The 14,874-nt window shown below is 39.3% G+C and overlaps 1 protein-coding gene across 1 annotated transcript in view; it reads left to right on the plus strand.

Annotated features, from left to right (window-relative positions):
• Positions 1-14,874, plus strand: part of pcdh11 (protocadherin 11) — a gene marked incomplete at both ends in the record, with an annotated part of 117,901 nt that overhangs the window by 57,642 nt on the left and 45,385 nt on the right. Inside the window, one exon of the mRNA XM_080502502.1 lies at positions 13,059-13,094. Within this exon, the coding sequence (XP_080358628.1) occupies positions 13,059-13,094 (36 nt within the window). The remainder of the gene's footprint in view (positions 1-13,058; positions 13,095-14,874) is intronic.

Here is a 14,874-nt window from a genome sequence, read left to right on the forward strand (position 1 = left end):
TTATCATGTTAAATTTAATCTCTTGAGATAAGAATGGATTCCTGTGTAGTGATCAGATTACATGTAACTTGTATAGCAGCAGATGAAGTCTTTCTGAAACAGGACCCGCCAACATTTCATCTGATACAAGACTATTATTCTTAGAGGCATTAGTAATGTGTTATCACTTCTTATTCCTGGCTACTTTTTGAAATTATTAACAAGGCTAAAGTCTTCTGAATTAATGTTTCACAAGCTTCTTTGTCAAATCCATGCGCCTGTGGTAATAAGTGACTATTGAGCGTGAGGCCACATGACATCTGCTGAATGGCCTTAGAGCGAACCATTCGGCTTTCAACTGAGTTCAAATTAAAGACAGTGGCAACTCTCACATTTGAGGAGATCAGTTCCATAAACGTTGCAGGGATCATTAATCTGTCGCATCACTGCTCTTCATGTTTGCCACTGACAATGATTCAGGCTCATTGCTGCAAACACGAGCTTTCAAATTCAGCGTGTCGCTGCACATCACAATCTATGGACAATGAAGCCGCCAATCTCAATGAAGACAACTGTCAACCGTTTCAGTGGGAGCGAGATCAAACAGATGAATGATTCACACAAGGCTGAGTCGCGATGAAATAAAGTTTAGACACACTTTAAGGCTTTCCACCGTGTCATCCATGTTTTTTTCACCGACAGCACACTTAGTGACCACTTTGTTGGATGCACTTTCCTTTCAATGCAAATTCGTCCCCGAGACAGTGAGTCAAGCCTTTGTGACTCACCATACAAACAGACAGCTTGCAGAAATTCAGATGCTGGCCAGCTACATATGCAGGCAGCACACATGTGTCACCAGCATTTACAGTGTGTTTAATTTCAATTCAGTCAAAAACTGCACCTGCTTTGTCATTATCAGTATATTTTTTATTTAACTTTTTCACATTTTTTTGTTGAATTGATGCGGATTGTCCTTGACAGATAGGCATCTTTTTTTACCTCACAAATGTGGAAGTCTAGATAACAATTGCATATGTGAAAGGAGATGAGATGCTTAAGCTCCGATTTGCACAGAAAATATTATTGCAGCAGCATTCAGAAGACATGTAATCAATGGGACTGAAACTCTAATCCAAAATGTAACTATCTTACAAATCCTCGTAAGATAAAGGTCATGTACCCATTTGGAGCAGCCCATGCGGCAATTTCCCAACGTCTATGATTATTAGCATGACAGATGATTGAAGAGGATGATCATTTTGATCACATTTACACCAGATTATATAAATACTGTATTATTCAATGTATTTAATGTGATACATTCAGACATGCTATTCTAATGTTTTTAAATTACAATGATGGATTTAGTCATTTTCAATCAATTCCTAGCTGTAACTTTGATATACCCTACTGGTAGAAGCTGTGCCACAATTTCACAATTCTACAGAGGATGAAAACGCATATTGCACAGTTGTCCACCTCTGCCTTAGCTATCACTCACGCCACCATTACCATTAGGCTGTATTGTACAGGCTGTATTGTTCAGGTAATAGTAATAAGTAATGTTCTTGGTCCAGTTATGTCCAGTACTCTTAAAACCACAGTCCACATAATATAGAATGGAATAGAATAGAATAGCTTTATTAATCCCAGAGAGCAATTCTTGTATGAAAATACGACTGTGGCATCCCAACAAAATATGTTCACATACATTTATTCTGCATTTGTGTGTGTGTGTGTGTGTGTGTGTGTGTGTGTGTGTGTGTGTGTGTGTGTGTGTGTGTGTGTGTGTGTGTGTGTGTGTGTGTGTGTGTGTGTGTGTGTGTGTGTGTGTGTGTGTGTGTGTGTGTGTGTGTGTGTGTGTGTGTGTGGTTGAGGGCACTCCCTACTGAAATATCACAACCTTTCAATGCCAGACTGAACCATAACCTTTTCTTAATCTCATTAAGTAGTTTTGATGCTATTTCTAAACAATTCCCACGGCATCTTGTCCATATCTCTGAGAAGGCAAAGGGCTTCAACACCTTGGGAATGACAACCTAATTTTAAGCTGTATTGGAAATATACAAAAAGAAAATGAGGGCGAGAATATATTTGCCATTTAGCTCAATGGTTAAGGGTCTAGTGTCTCCAGAACCGTACCTCCAGCCTGTCTGTTCGTATGGTTAATGTTTGCAGCATTTCAGCCAAGTGGAAAATCTTAATTTCCTCCTGTCCATAGTACTGTATTTATAATGCAAAGACTGTCACTTGTAAAGGTCTGGGTGTTTTCATGCATAAGTGCGATCATCATCATGCATTTTGACAGCTACAGCTGACATGCTATCACAAACAAGACAAGAATTAAGTCATGTCAAGGTAGAGTAGGTGGAATGTGTTAATCAGAATGAATCAGTGGCGCATCCTCTCGCATACATGCTTCCAGTCAGCGGATGACTGGCTGCCTGCCAGTTCTTGATTTTACGAAGAAAACAATAAGTATGACTGTAACAGCCCACAGATGTTGTTGCTTTACTCGCAACAAATGCAAATTTAACAGCCAATGGCAGGTGGAGACACATGGTTACTGTTTTGGGATTGACTGTAAAATTATCTTCCTACAACAGGTTCAGGCCAAAATAATAGGGATATGTGTAAATGCACATTGCTTCAGCTTACCACACCAGCGACAATTGTTTTTGGTTGCTATACCGTAGAGTGCTATCCTAAATATTTTTCATGTATTGGGGAGATAAACCCAGAGCAAAATGCCTACCTGTTTTAACATTAACCAAGGTGAACATGTTGTGGGTGAAAGACTGACTGTTGTTGGTAAGACAGGACTATGTGTTTATTTCTGAACTCCAATGAATACTTGATATTGTAGGAAACAAATGGAAGCCTGAGAGCAGAAAAATGCCTTGTGTCTGTGAGTGCCCGGGATATTTATGATGACCCTGCCTCTATAAATACAGCTAACATTATTGCTGACCAGGTGTAACCCTTCGTTCAGTTTCTTCTTTTTTTTAAAGGGGAGTTTTCTCACAAGATAATGTGTCATTGTCTCGAGATGGTTCCAGGAAATTACTTTACTTTACTCCAGTGGTCTGTACAGTCCCCAGATCACAGTCTAATAAAACACTTCGGCGTTGAGGTGAAGTGGGATGTTGTGCCACTGAAAAAACTGAAAAAACTCTGCTGACAACTTGGTACAGATCAAAATCCCAACATAGCATCTGTTGCACTATGTTCGTTTTAATGCTTAAAAAAAATAACAATCCAAAACAAATCAGGGACTGGTCAAAGAAGGCCCCATGCGTATTTGGTGTACCTGATATAAAGTCAATGGATGTATTTACAATACTGGTAAAGGACTGCTCCTCACGTAGAGACCTCCGGCTGAAATATTCATCCCCATCCTTGGCTTCTTAGGATAGACACCATGACATCCAAAATTTGCATAGTAGTAAAGATCAATGTAGCTCTTGGAGGTTGGTGTGACACATATTCAAAACAGTCCCCCCCCCCTTTTTTTTTAGTTTGGAGAAAGAGCGGGTGAGCAGGCGGTGAGTAATGTGGGTAAAGAAAGACGCACGCACGCACGCACGCACACACGCACACACACACACACACACACACACACACACAAACCAGATTAAACATTTAGCACAATTAGCCCATGTGCATGTGCAGAATGACTTCCAATCCATGCTACGTCTCTGGCATCGCATTTCAAACAGTTTGTCCAAGTAGACTGACTGTAGAGCATGCGCAACTGGATACTAAAGATGGTAAACAGCTCGTGGACCCTCTTAATGGAAGATTCGAGTACAAAAGCCCAAGATGGAACAGCCGCTCGACGTAAAGTATTACTTTCCCTTCACTGAAGCACTTCCAGCTTAAAATACCAAATTAGCGTGAAGTGTATGTTGGTCTGGGTTCCTGCTGACTCAACATCAGCTCTCGTCTCGGACAATGTCAACGAGTTAGTCTTAGTAGCGGGCTAAAGAAGGGGCTACATTAATGTGGTTAAACGTTTGTTTCGAATAAAAGATACGTTTGTTGTTACCATGAACCGTTATATATATATATATTCCTTTTTTTGTTCCATTTTCTTTCTTCACACATGACTGATTTTTTGGAAAGAGATAATCGTCACGTTCGATGTCGCTGAGTTATGAAGGATGTCCTTCAAGCTGCACCTGATTTCAAGGGACAGCTTGACAAAACTCACTTTGAATTTGGTTGAAAGGGTGTCTAATTGAATTTTGATACGTAATTAAATCAAGCAATAAATCAGACCAGATCCCACTGCAACCGACAATTCAACACTCCTGAGCGCCACAAGCTAATTATGATGAAGTTATTATCTCAGCCAAAGGGAGTTCTCCGAATGGCTCCTCCTGCATCATGTAAAATCTTTTCCACGAGAATGTACTCAACCTTGAGAAAAGGGCATCTCTCATTTGATGGATCCAAAAGATCCTATAAATGTCACTTGCTGGGTGGGTAATGTATCCATCTTGAAACACTGTCCCACTTTAAAGCAGGTTATTACTGAAAGCACTCACCATAGTGAAAGGTTTTCGACTCACTTGTCCATATAAACACATTTGGGAACACCCCCCCCCCAGAATGCATGTTGTAAGTCCATAACCACAGCTGGTGGTAATTTCTGTCAATAATCCCTCAATGTGTAGGAAGTGACTATATCGATTTAACATGGATTCATACCATCATCCTCATCATCTGGTTTCCAGCCTCATATGGTTAATCAATTGGATCCCCTGCGATTTAACTATGCTTTCGATGCCATGCACTGCGCATGTAATCTCATGACATAAGGTATTAAATGAAGTCTAATTATAACTTTGCAGCGATGTGTCATATTATACTCTTTTAATACCTCCCCTAAGAAGACAAATTGGTGTGTCAGTAGAGCAGGGTGGCGCATTTTAATTCAGTGTGAAACAAAATTTAAAAGATCAGTGAGGATGTCACATGACACTCGTATAAATAAATGTGCATAAATGAATAAAATGTGTTTTAATGATCATTCTGCTTGAATCTGAGAACACCTTTTACAAATACCTCAAGAAATGGGAGGAAAAAAAGCATAATTTAGCAACTCCCTCAACAGCCATGCCAGCTCATACGGTTTTCATAAATGAATCTGCTGCAACAATTATTGAAGTAGCGTCTTTTTGCATAATTTGATGAGCAAAGAGAACATTGATGAACTTTTTTAATTATTATGCCACTTGGGATTGTGACACAAACGCCAAAGAAAGGGAGGGAGGACACCGTGAACAGCTGCTGAGTTTTCTTTTCTTTCTCTCTCCCCCTTCTTCCTACATCCCCTTTTTTAATTCACCCAATTTGTTGGTCCAAATGAAACAGCAAAAGGTTAGCGTGTGGAGTAATTAACAGCAGTGAGCCTAATGAAATCAGGAGGGGCTGGTACACTGGGTAGATCAAAACCTCACTAAGAGTGAAGCGAGAAGGGGGATTGTCCAGGGGAAAACACACATAAACATACCACTTAATAATAATAATAAGCTGATGAAAAGGCAACATGATGTCGATGTGTAAACCACAACCGGTTGGAACATGCAGTCACATCACTGCCGTTTCGTAATTGTGTTAAAGGAAAGTTGCTACTTGTGCACACTCAAGAAATTTACGGGATTTACACCACTCTCTGTGGTTTGCTGAGAGGGTTTCCCTTTATTGAATGTCAATAAGAACATCAATACACTTTGGACAACTGAACACCAATGCAGAGGTAAATGGGTATTCTATTTATCCAAGACTACACTTAAGTATATTGAAGACTTTATTAGCTCCTTTTGATGAGGAGGTGTTTTGTTTTCTAACAGTTTTATCACGCTGTCCACGACAAGCCGCCTTCACCAGAAATATATATGGGTGGCGTAAACTTGAACTGCACTCGTTGTTTCTTGGCTGAGGCATGAACGTCTCTTGTGTATGCACACATGAGCAGATGGCGCCACACATCGTTTTCCACTGTGAGTATCTGCCTTATTATGCCTGCATATGTCTGCACGTGTGTGTTTGTGCTGCGGCAGCAAGGCGGTTGACATTTTTTGCCCCTATTGATGAATTCAGACACATGTGTCTCACCCGCAGGGGAGAGCGCTTGATAGAAGGCCACATGCTCATCCCTGAACATCTCCAAACAGCTTAAGTAGTAGTCTGGGTCAATTCCCTGACATTTTTTGAGACTGCAGTCCTGCCAAGTCCTTCTTGATCATTATATTCACAGACTTTGCGCAGGATGATGAGCTGAGCTGCAGCGGACTGTTCTGCCAATGAACCCTGACTTAAAGTCAAAACAAATGGCACATATGCAACAGCAATTCTGACAAGTTCGGAGACGATGGTCAGCTCGGATGTCTGTCGCCTCGCTGCCTTGCTCTGTGCCTTTTCCCACCTTCAAAGGTATTTACACTATGAAATAAACCGTTATGTGGGAGGCTGTAGAGACGGGAGCAGCAGATCTCATTAGTGTTAAACTATTAGGAGCATGAGGACCCCGGGGATGAGGGGCTTTAAGACTTTCAGTGTAGCCTGAAGTTATCACATCATACTCTCTTTAAAACTATTTTCACAAATTGCAGTAAGACAGCTTGTTGCTATATATATATATATATATATATTTTTTTTTTATTTATTTTTTTTTACTTTGAAGTTCTGGCTAATGGAGCCCACTCAGCAAAGCTTTGTATTTTGTTACTGTTTCTTACTGGGAGCTTGTTTGGATCACAACTGCGCTTGGACCTTTGTGTCATCTAGCTAAAAAGTAGAAGAAAGAAAATATTGCAATAACAAGATGCCGCAATTCAAGAGACTTATTTGATTGGACTGTGTGTTAAACAATCGTGTCTGCGGAAACAAGAACTCTGGTTAGTTTCATACTTTGGCACAAATTATTTGGTTTGATGTATAATGAATTGTTTTATTGATAATTTTAACTAGATGTGAATTTGTCTCAAATTCAAAGAAGAAGGAAAAATTATGTGCTCACACCTACTTTGGAGTGTAAGGATTATTATCCAGTGTCTTCTCGTTACACAAGAACCATACATAATTGTTCCTCTCTCCCTCGAAAAAGCTTGGCACAATAAACATGTATTTGTGTTTAGTCTGAGCTCCACTGGTTTTAGTCATTACTGTGGGAGTCATTTATGAAGTAAGGTGCCAAAGTAGGATGAACATTTGAGGGTGTTGTTGACATTAGTTTGCATGTTTGGTCCAGTGAAAATGAACACCAGTACAATTGTGGGACTAGTGCAGTTCAGTTCTTTGCTCGAAGTGTGGCCACTGAAGTCTGTGTTCTCGATACACTTGCAAACATGCTCTGGTAGATTCAGCTGAATGCAGCATGGATCAATAAGTTATTAATGGATCAAACATAGTACACAATGTAATGTTCATCGTAACTGATGTGCATAATAGTGTCAATCACAGTTGTGATGCTTTTAACCATTTAATGGGTTGTAGATTAGTTATTAACAGTTAAATGTACATCGCACACTGCGATGTTATTGTAATTATATACTAGAATAAAGGTCACAACAGCTGTTTTAGTTTGTCTTTCATTGTATTTAACAGTGTGAAGAAGTCAAGTGACCACATGGTCATTTAGTGTTCAGCACGCTACAAACACAGTCGGAATGTCACGGGTCATGTCGTACACCATGCATGGGTTTCTCTATGTTTTCCCCATCCCAAGCCAAAACATACATGCAAGTTTAATTGGTGGCCATAAATTGCCTGTGGGTATGAGTGCGTGCGGTTGTCTATTCCTCTATTTGTACTGTGATGGACTGCCTTCACCTATTGTCAGCTTCGGAATGACTATAGCCTCCTGCGACCCTGAACTGTCAAAAGCGGTATCGAAGATGGGTGAGAAGTGAACTTGAAGCAAGTGTTTACTTTTTCTCCTTATTTTCAAATTGTGTCTCAAACAGAGAGCCACACACACTGTCTAACTAACAAATCTTTCTATTGGTAAAAAAAAAAAAAAAAAAAACACCACAAGGCCAAATGTTTCTGTCCTGTTGACTGAAAAGTAATTGCCAAACTTTTTAAAATGATGTGATTTCTATAAGTCAGTATTGGTTAACAGCCATAGTGGAAAATCCACCTCAACACCTTCCATTGTTGCTCTCAAATAAAAAAAGGCATTCATTTTGTTGTTTCGTGTTTAAATGTATCAGCAGTACACATCAACTGTAATGTGTTGTGACCTTTATCTTTGTATAGAGGTAAACATAAGTGGTGTTCTGTTAAATAAACAGCTCTAAAGACATTGAGTTGAATGAGTGCATTACAGCTCGACACAAGACATTCTACACAGTTTAATAAAATCCTCAAGCGGTAGTTGTGCTACTTGTATGTTAAAGGAGTCTGTCATAAAGATTCCTTTGTTGAGACATGGTGTGGACTGTTTGTTTTCAGTGTTATTAATAAAAATAAATCAAAAGCAGCACTACAATGTTTAATTATTTAGATGCAGAATTATATGCCCCCTCTATAAAGACCAGTTAGAGTCAGCATCTATATTGGTTACTATCTCCTACTATCTTTTATTGTAAATATAGATTTTATAAAATGAATCATTTTACTTTATGTCTACTATCAAACTATGACTCCAGTGATGTTTTATGTGTTTACTCATTCTAAGAATGGAACAGTAAAAATGCATTCTATCATGAAAAATGTATTACACCTTTCTTCCATATTGTGTAAATAGTATTTTCCTAACTGTGGAGTGAATTGCTTATATCTATTATGACGTGTATATGCTTACACAAAGAGATTGCAATTTTTCCTTTTACAATGATCAGCTAAGATTTGATTCACTTGGCCTTGTTCACACGAGAACAATGTGCTGCAAATGGTATAATTTTGGTCTATGCATATTCTCATTCTCAGGTAGGAAACCTCTCAAAGCAAATTGAATCAGTTGACCTAATGATTCCATTTGCATTGAGAGGAGATGTTTCCATATCCGTTTCAATGCTTCCAAACGTACACCAAATAAATCAGACATTGAAGTAAAAAAAAAAAAGAAGACACAATATGACCTCTGGAGGACAGAATAAGCAAAAGAAGAGATTCAAATATGATTCCAAGGACAAAGAAAACTGAAAATATCCGATAAAGTTTGCAACAAAAAGTCTTGGGGGCCAGCTAAGGAAATACCTCTAGTCTAGGCTGAGCTGAGTGGCATCTGCTTTTCAAACACAACAGCACGAACAACTCAAATGTTTACAGACATAGTTAATTTCATTGTGTGCTGTACATTACTCTATTAACATCGACATCTACAAGTATTTTGCACGACTATTAAACACAATCCCATGTAAATCTTGCTGGATCAGCTTCTTTGTGTGTACTGAATGTGCGTGTGTGTGCGTTCGTGCGTGTGGTTGTGTGTGTCTAATATCAACTGAGTTTTTCTTTTCATAAATGCAAATCTTCAATAAATAAGGCCCTACATGATATAATGACAGCCTCTGAATGGCAGCCAGCCACAGAAATAATATCTATAGGTTAAGAATACTGGATGTTTGTGTGTAGTATGGATGATTAGAAATAGTATTCACTATGAATACTAACCTTTCAACATATCTTCAGAGAATGAGTGGTGCACAAAGGGATACCAGATGTATAGGTAAAAACTCTTCCTCTGACTAGGTGATCTTAATTGAAACTGAAAAGATATTCTGAATGTAAATGTATATGTACCGAGGGAAACTGATTTACCATCCCACAAAATCCTAAGCTCCCAGAAATATTTCTTTTTTTAATATCCTTGATATGTACACAGAGGACTCATTGTCTATTTTTCATTTTTTTGCACACTGCAGGCCCAGTTTCTGCAGTAAATGTAATATTAGCTGCCCACCAGTCACCTACGCACAACTGGAATGACTCTTTCCTACCTTCTGTCTGTGCCTTTTGATTTTTACTCAGTCCCTCTCCCTCTGTAGCAACCAGGCATACCAGAGCTCATTCCCTTTAGTGTCGAAGAGGGAGTGTTGCAGCACTTCACATGTCTCCAGCTCATAATGTACATCAGTTATGGGGAACTGGAGCACTGTACTGTGGTCAGTCCACCGGACATGCTGTAACATTATCGGATATTTGAATTCGTACGAATAGTTTTCAAAATGCCGCACACTGCTAAAATATTCACCGCATGCTCCTTTCACTTCACCAACGTTCACTTTTCATCCATTCTGCAGACACTGTGTCTCAAAATTGGGATACATTTGGATATAGAAACAGAGCACAATAAGGTCTGGTAGTTTTAATCAATTATTTATCCGATATTTTAATGATCTGAGTGCCTGGGGTGATCAAAGGCTCGGTTCGAGCTCCGCTGCCTTTGCTCGCTAAGACACCCCTCTGTACTTTGATGTGCTTCACCAACAAATGCACTTATCTTAAGCATAACTCTCTCTCCCAGGCTCGCATGTGAATGCTTTGAAACTGCTAGTTGGAGAGGCGTGCATACTGAGAGGAGGTCACTGACCAATCCATACCGAGGAGTTGAAAAGAAATTCACACGCTTATGGTCTCTCACAATCAGATGTTCTACTACTGTTTTGAATGTCATCTAAATATGAAACAACCATACAGGTCACCTTCTCAGATCCCACATGTACATTATCATATATTTAATTGGTTGGCAGGGTCTCGTATCTTCAAGTGTGTGTCACGAGGTGCTGAATAAAACATTACTTGGAGAAGAAACAACTGCCTGATGGTCGCCTCAAGTGAGATTCTGCTTTAAGTGACCAGTCATTAGATGCAAATGAGTAAGTCGACAGACAGACCTGACAAATGTCGGTGAGCCTCAACAAGCAAAAAAAACAACCATGACTGACAAAACTCTCTATAATTTGCATTAATTTGATAAGGAAGGTGTGTCTCCCAAGAAATAAAAATGGTGCCCCTTCTTCCCAAATATCATTGCGATTTCAGGTGCGAGTACTACAAATGATCCACCATGATTTGGCAAGAAAAACAGTGTGGATTATACAAACAAGCAGCAGTCCAGAGACACGCAAGTGTTTTTAGAGACTTTGTTCATGCAGCGCTTTTTTTTTTTTTTTGTGAAACTGGCTTTGGTTTTGCTTTAGTGGTCAAAAGATCAGAGCATAGGTTAAAGGTTGATCAAATATGAGGGCCCGAGGGTTCGCGATACTGTGTCTTTGAGCAAGATGCATTGTAACCTCAACCCTTGATTCAAGAGTTGAGATTTCTTGATTTATAACAAGACGAGGCAGGACATTTCAGCTGACTCAGTCTTTTCCACTCTTTGTCATTATTGCCAATATTCTCAACCTAAAGCTCATTAAACTGTTTCTTCAAAATTTGGCCACAGCATAAGACATTTCAAATAAACACAATGCGGACAAATGCGGACCTGGTAAGAGTTCTGAAAACCACATGTTTTGTTTGCACGTCAGACAAAAAGCAACACTGTCATTCAATGAATGTTATTCTTACTGTCCATCTGGGCAACTGAGCAAATGTTTATTCTATTGGCTCTCTTTTGGTCTCCACTAACTCCTGTGGGATATATCTGGCTATTTAACTGCTAAATTTAATCACCCTGCTGATAACTTTGTCTGTTTTCTGCCTGGTGTAAGTGATGTAATGGCTTTATCAGTTTGTTTTCTCTTGCGAAACATCTGTCCATGGTGGTTCCTGGTAAAACAGGACGATGGGTGGTAAAAGAGAGGCAAAACTGAATTTGTAGGATGTCGAATCATAAAACTGAGCTGGAAGATTAAAAAAAGGAAAATAAATGAAAAACAGTGCAGACCTGACATCAGACCGCACAGTTCTGTCATTATTCATCTGTGTTAGTCACCACAAGTGACCCCTTTCAAAATAGAGGTGAAAAGGCAAAAAAAATTCCAAATAAAATGGCAACATACAGCCATAGCATGCAAGCGTTCATTCAGCTGCTGTCTTTTACAAACTTGCTCTATATTCACTAGCTTCCATGCGAGATGTCCGCCTGTACCTGCTGCAGCAGAGACACAAACCAGAGTCAAGACACAACCGGATGTGCAACCACAGCACTTATGCAGCAGAAATTCTTTATGAAAAACTCTCCCAATCCTCGTATATCAAACTGGGGATGTTCTGGTTGTGAGATGAAAATGCTTATTATGAGTTACAATGCTGAAAACGTTTTTGAAAATTCAACCCAGTTGTCCACCGTGAATAAACGCTTTGTTTTTGGGGAAAGCTTGCAGTGCACGGTTCTATTGCTCAGTCAGTGGCAACATCCCTTGGTGAACAATTATGGCAGGATAATCTGTTGACATGAACTTGTTTCCTGTTCATTGTTTTACCGTTCCACCCCAGCAGTCCTTCTGCCTCTCTTCTGTCTAAGTGCCTCCTCACTGCCAGATTTCTTCTATTTTCTTTGCAAATAAAGTCACGTACTCAGATTATTATACACAGTACAAAGAAAACAAAATTGGTGATTAAAAATTAAATACTCTTATCTCTCTGTGAGTTATCTCAGTCCCCAGAGGGAGGATGCTATTTTGCAGGCTTGCGGGTGTCTTTTGTTCCCAATTTAGAAGCTTGTCGCTGTTTATTGTTAATTTTTGATGCTTGATTTGATATTCTGTTCACTTTCCTCCCTGACATGCAGAGAAAACATCTTCATCAAAGTGTCAGTTGTATGGCTTGTGTTGTCAGGATGTCAGGTTTGCCCTATTCTTTACATTTCTGAGTCGAGGGTGTGTACTCTGCAGCCCGGTTTGTTGGTGAGCCCATTGAGCATGGGAGAGTGCTGTTCAAATTCTGTATCTGAGCTAGAAATCAATATGTATCTTTCTTCTCCATTCCAACCCCCAAAAAAGACTCTAAACTCCCAAATCTATGAGGTTGTCAATTATGAACTCTGACTGACTCTGAGAAGACTAAAAAAAGTTTCCAGCAGTGTCTTTTGTTACATCCAAATATGCATTTCCATTGCAAATACTTTGCAGAGTTTCAGTCAGTGATGTGAAATGACTGTTCTTCTGTCCTTGCAGGAGGCCTGTCAACTTGGCAAGATAACCTCTGTGAATGTAAGTCTTACAGTTTCTTCTTTGCTCTTTCCTGCATGTTCATCCTTATACCCGCCATCAAAGCTCCACTTCTGCTTGATCTCTGAATGTATTTTACAGAAAATAGACCTAGGAGGCATGTGCTTGTAATCCGAACGACACAACAAAACCAGTAAACACAATATTACTTGATTATTACATTCAAGCATCTGCGTAGCACATTCACCCTGTTTAAGAATTGTAAGACTCCAGCAGAAAAATGATTGCTTTTGTATTGTTGCAATGTTGCTGGACACACAATTCCGAAACCCTGGCATTCAAAATAGTCGTGATCATAATGGTGTTGTATCACAGAAAGCATGGTTTTGACTACGAGTGGTCATCATTTTGGATTTACATCTCATTAAAAGCAACATGTTACATGGTGCTATTACAAGTTCTTGCATTTCTTTAAATGTGCTATCATAATATTTTAGATTGTAACCTTTTAAAGAAGCAGAGCTCGACAAGTGCACTGACAAGAATGGGCTGCTGACACCCAGGAAAAATAAATCCATCAGAGAAAAATGCTTTCATTTGATTTCATTCATCATTTGACTCTGTATGATCCACAAGTGTGGTTTAGATGAGAATCTGCACAACACTGTGCAGTTGTGATTCGAATTGCACAAGAAGCTTGGTGATACTTTTGCTTTTGCTTAATAAATAAATAACTAAATGTGTGGTGCCTGCATGTTCTCCCTGTGCGTGCATGGGTTTCCTCACAGCACTCAGGTTTCCTTCCACAGTCTAAAGACATGAGGTGGGGTTAATTGGTGACCCAAGATTGTCCGTATAGGTGTGAATGTGTGGATAAAGCAGTAAGATTAACATCTATTTGCTTTTAGATTATTGCAGACAGACTGATGTCAAACAGACTCTATCCAGATTTAAGTCACATCAAATGAATAGTAATATTTGTAAAGCTCTCAACAAATACTTCCAATAAATCCTCAGATTAAAAAAACATTTTTTTTTTCATGAGATAGACATGCACACAATCTAAAAACATTATGATCATATAATTAGTTCTAATTCAATCTGATTTAATCTTAATCATTTTGGAGAAGGTGAGGATTTACCAACAGCAATAATTGATTGATAAAGATCTAGATTTATATATAGATGTATAGGAATTGCAGAAGACTCTTGAGATAAGGAGATAATTATGGAAATGTCAAGTTCTTTCGAGCACTGAACTGACTATGACAACACTTCAGCAGGACGCTGCTTTGGTTTAACTTTGGTCACACTGTACATGAGTATTGCCAGCCAGCATATGAGTCAATGAACAGATGAGATTGATAAAAATTCATCTGACTTGTCAAAAGAAAAAAAACAGTGATCACTCAGTCTACTCGCAACAATCACCTCCTTCTTACATGTTCCTGCTAACTCATCATCACACACGCATAGGCTGCCCTGAAACAGCAGAAAAACGAAGTGTTTGTGAATGTTGTACAATCTTGACATCAACTTGAACACAGGCATGTGGGAAAGCATTTTCTTATTTTTTTTTGTTTTTTAGGTCTTTCCATCTATGCATCTCTCTCTCTCTCTCTCTCTCTCCCTCTTTCGCCAACATAAGACATGTGCAACATGACAAATCGCCATCTCCTCTGAGCAGATTTATGCAGGTCTAGGTGTGCCCGCGAGCGGATCCTTATCTGAAACGGCAGAGCCAATCTCCCCTGATTCACTCCTAAGTGGTCCCTGTTTATCACTCAAAGTGAGCTGGTTGTCAGCGAAGTCCTCCTCTGTG

This window comes from Blennius ocellaris (genome assembly GCF_963422515.1).
Source record: "Blennius ocellaris genome assembly, chromosome: 9".
NCBI classification, from domain to species: domain Eukaryota; kingdom Metazoa; phylum Chordata; class Actinopteri; order Blenniiformes; family Blenniidae; genus Blennius; species Blennius ocellaris.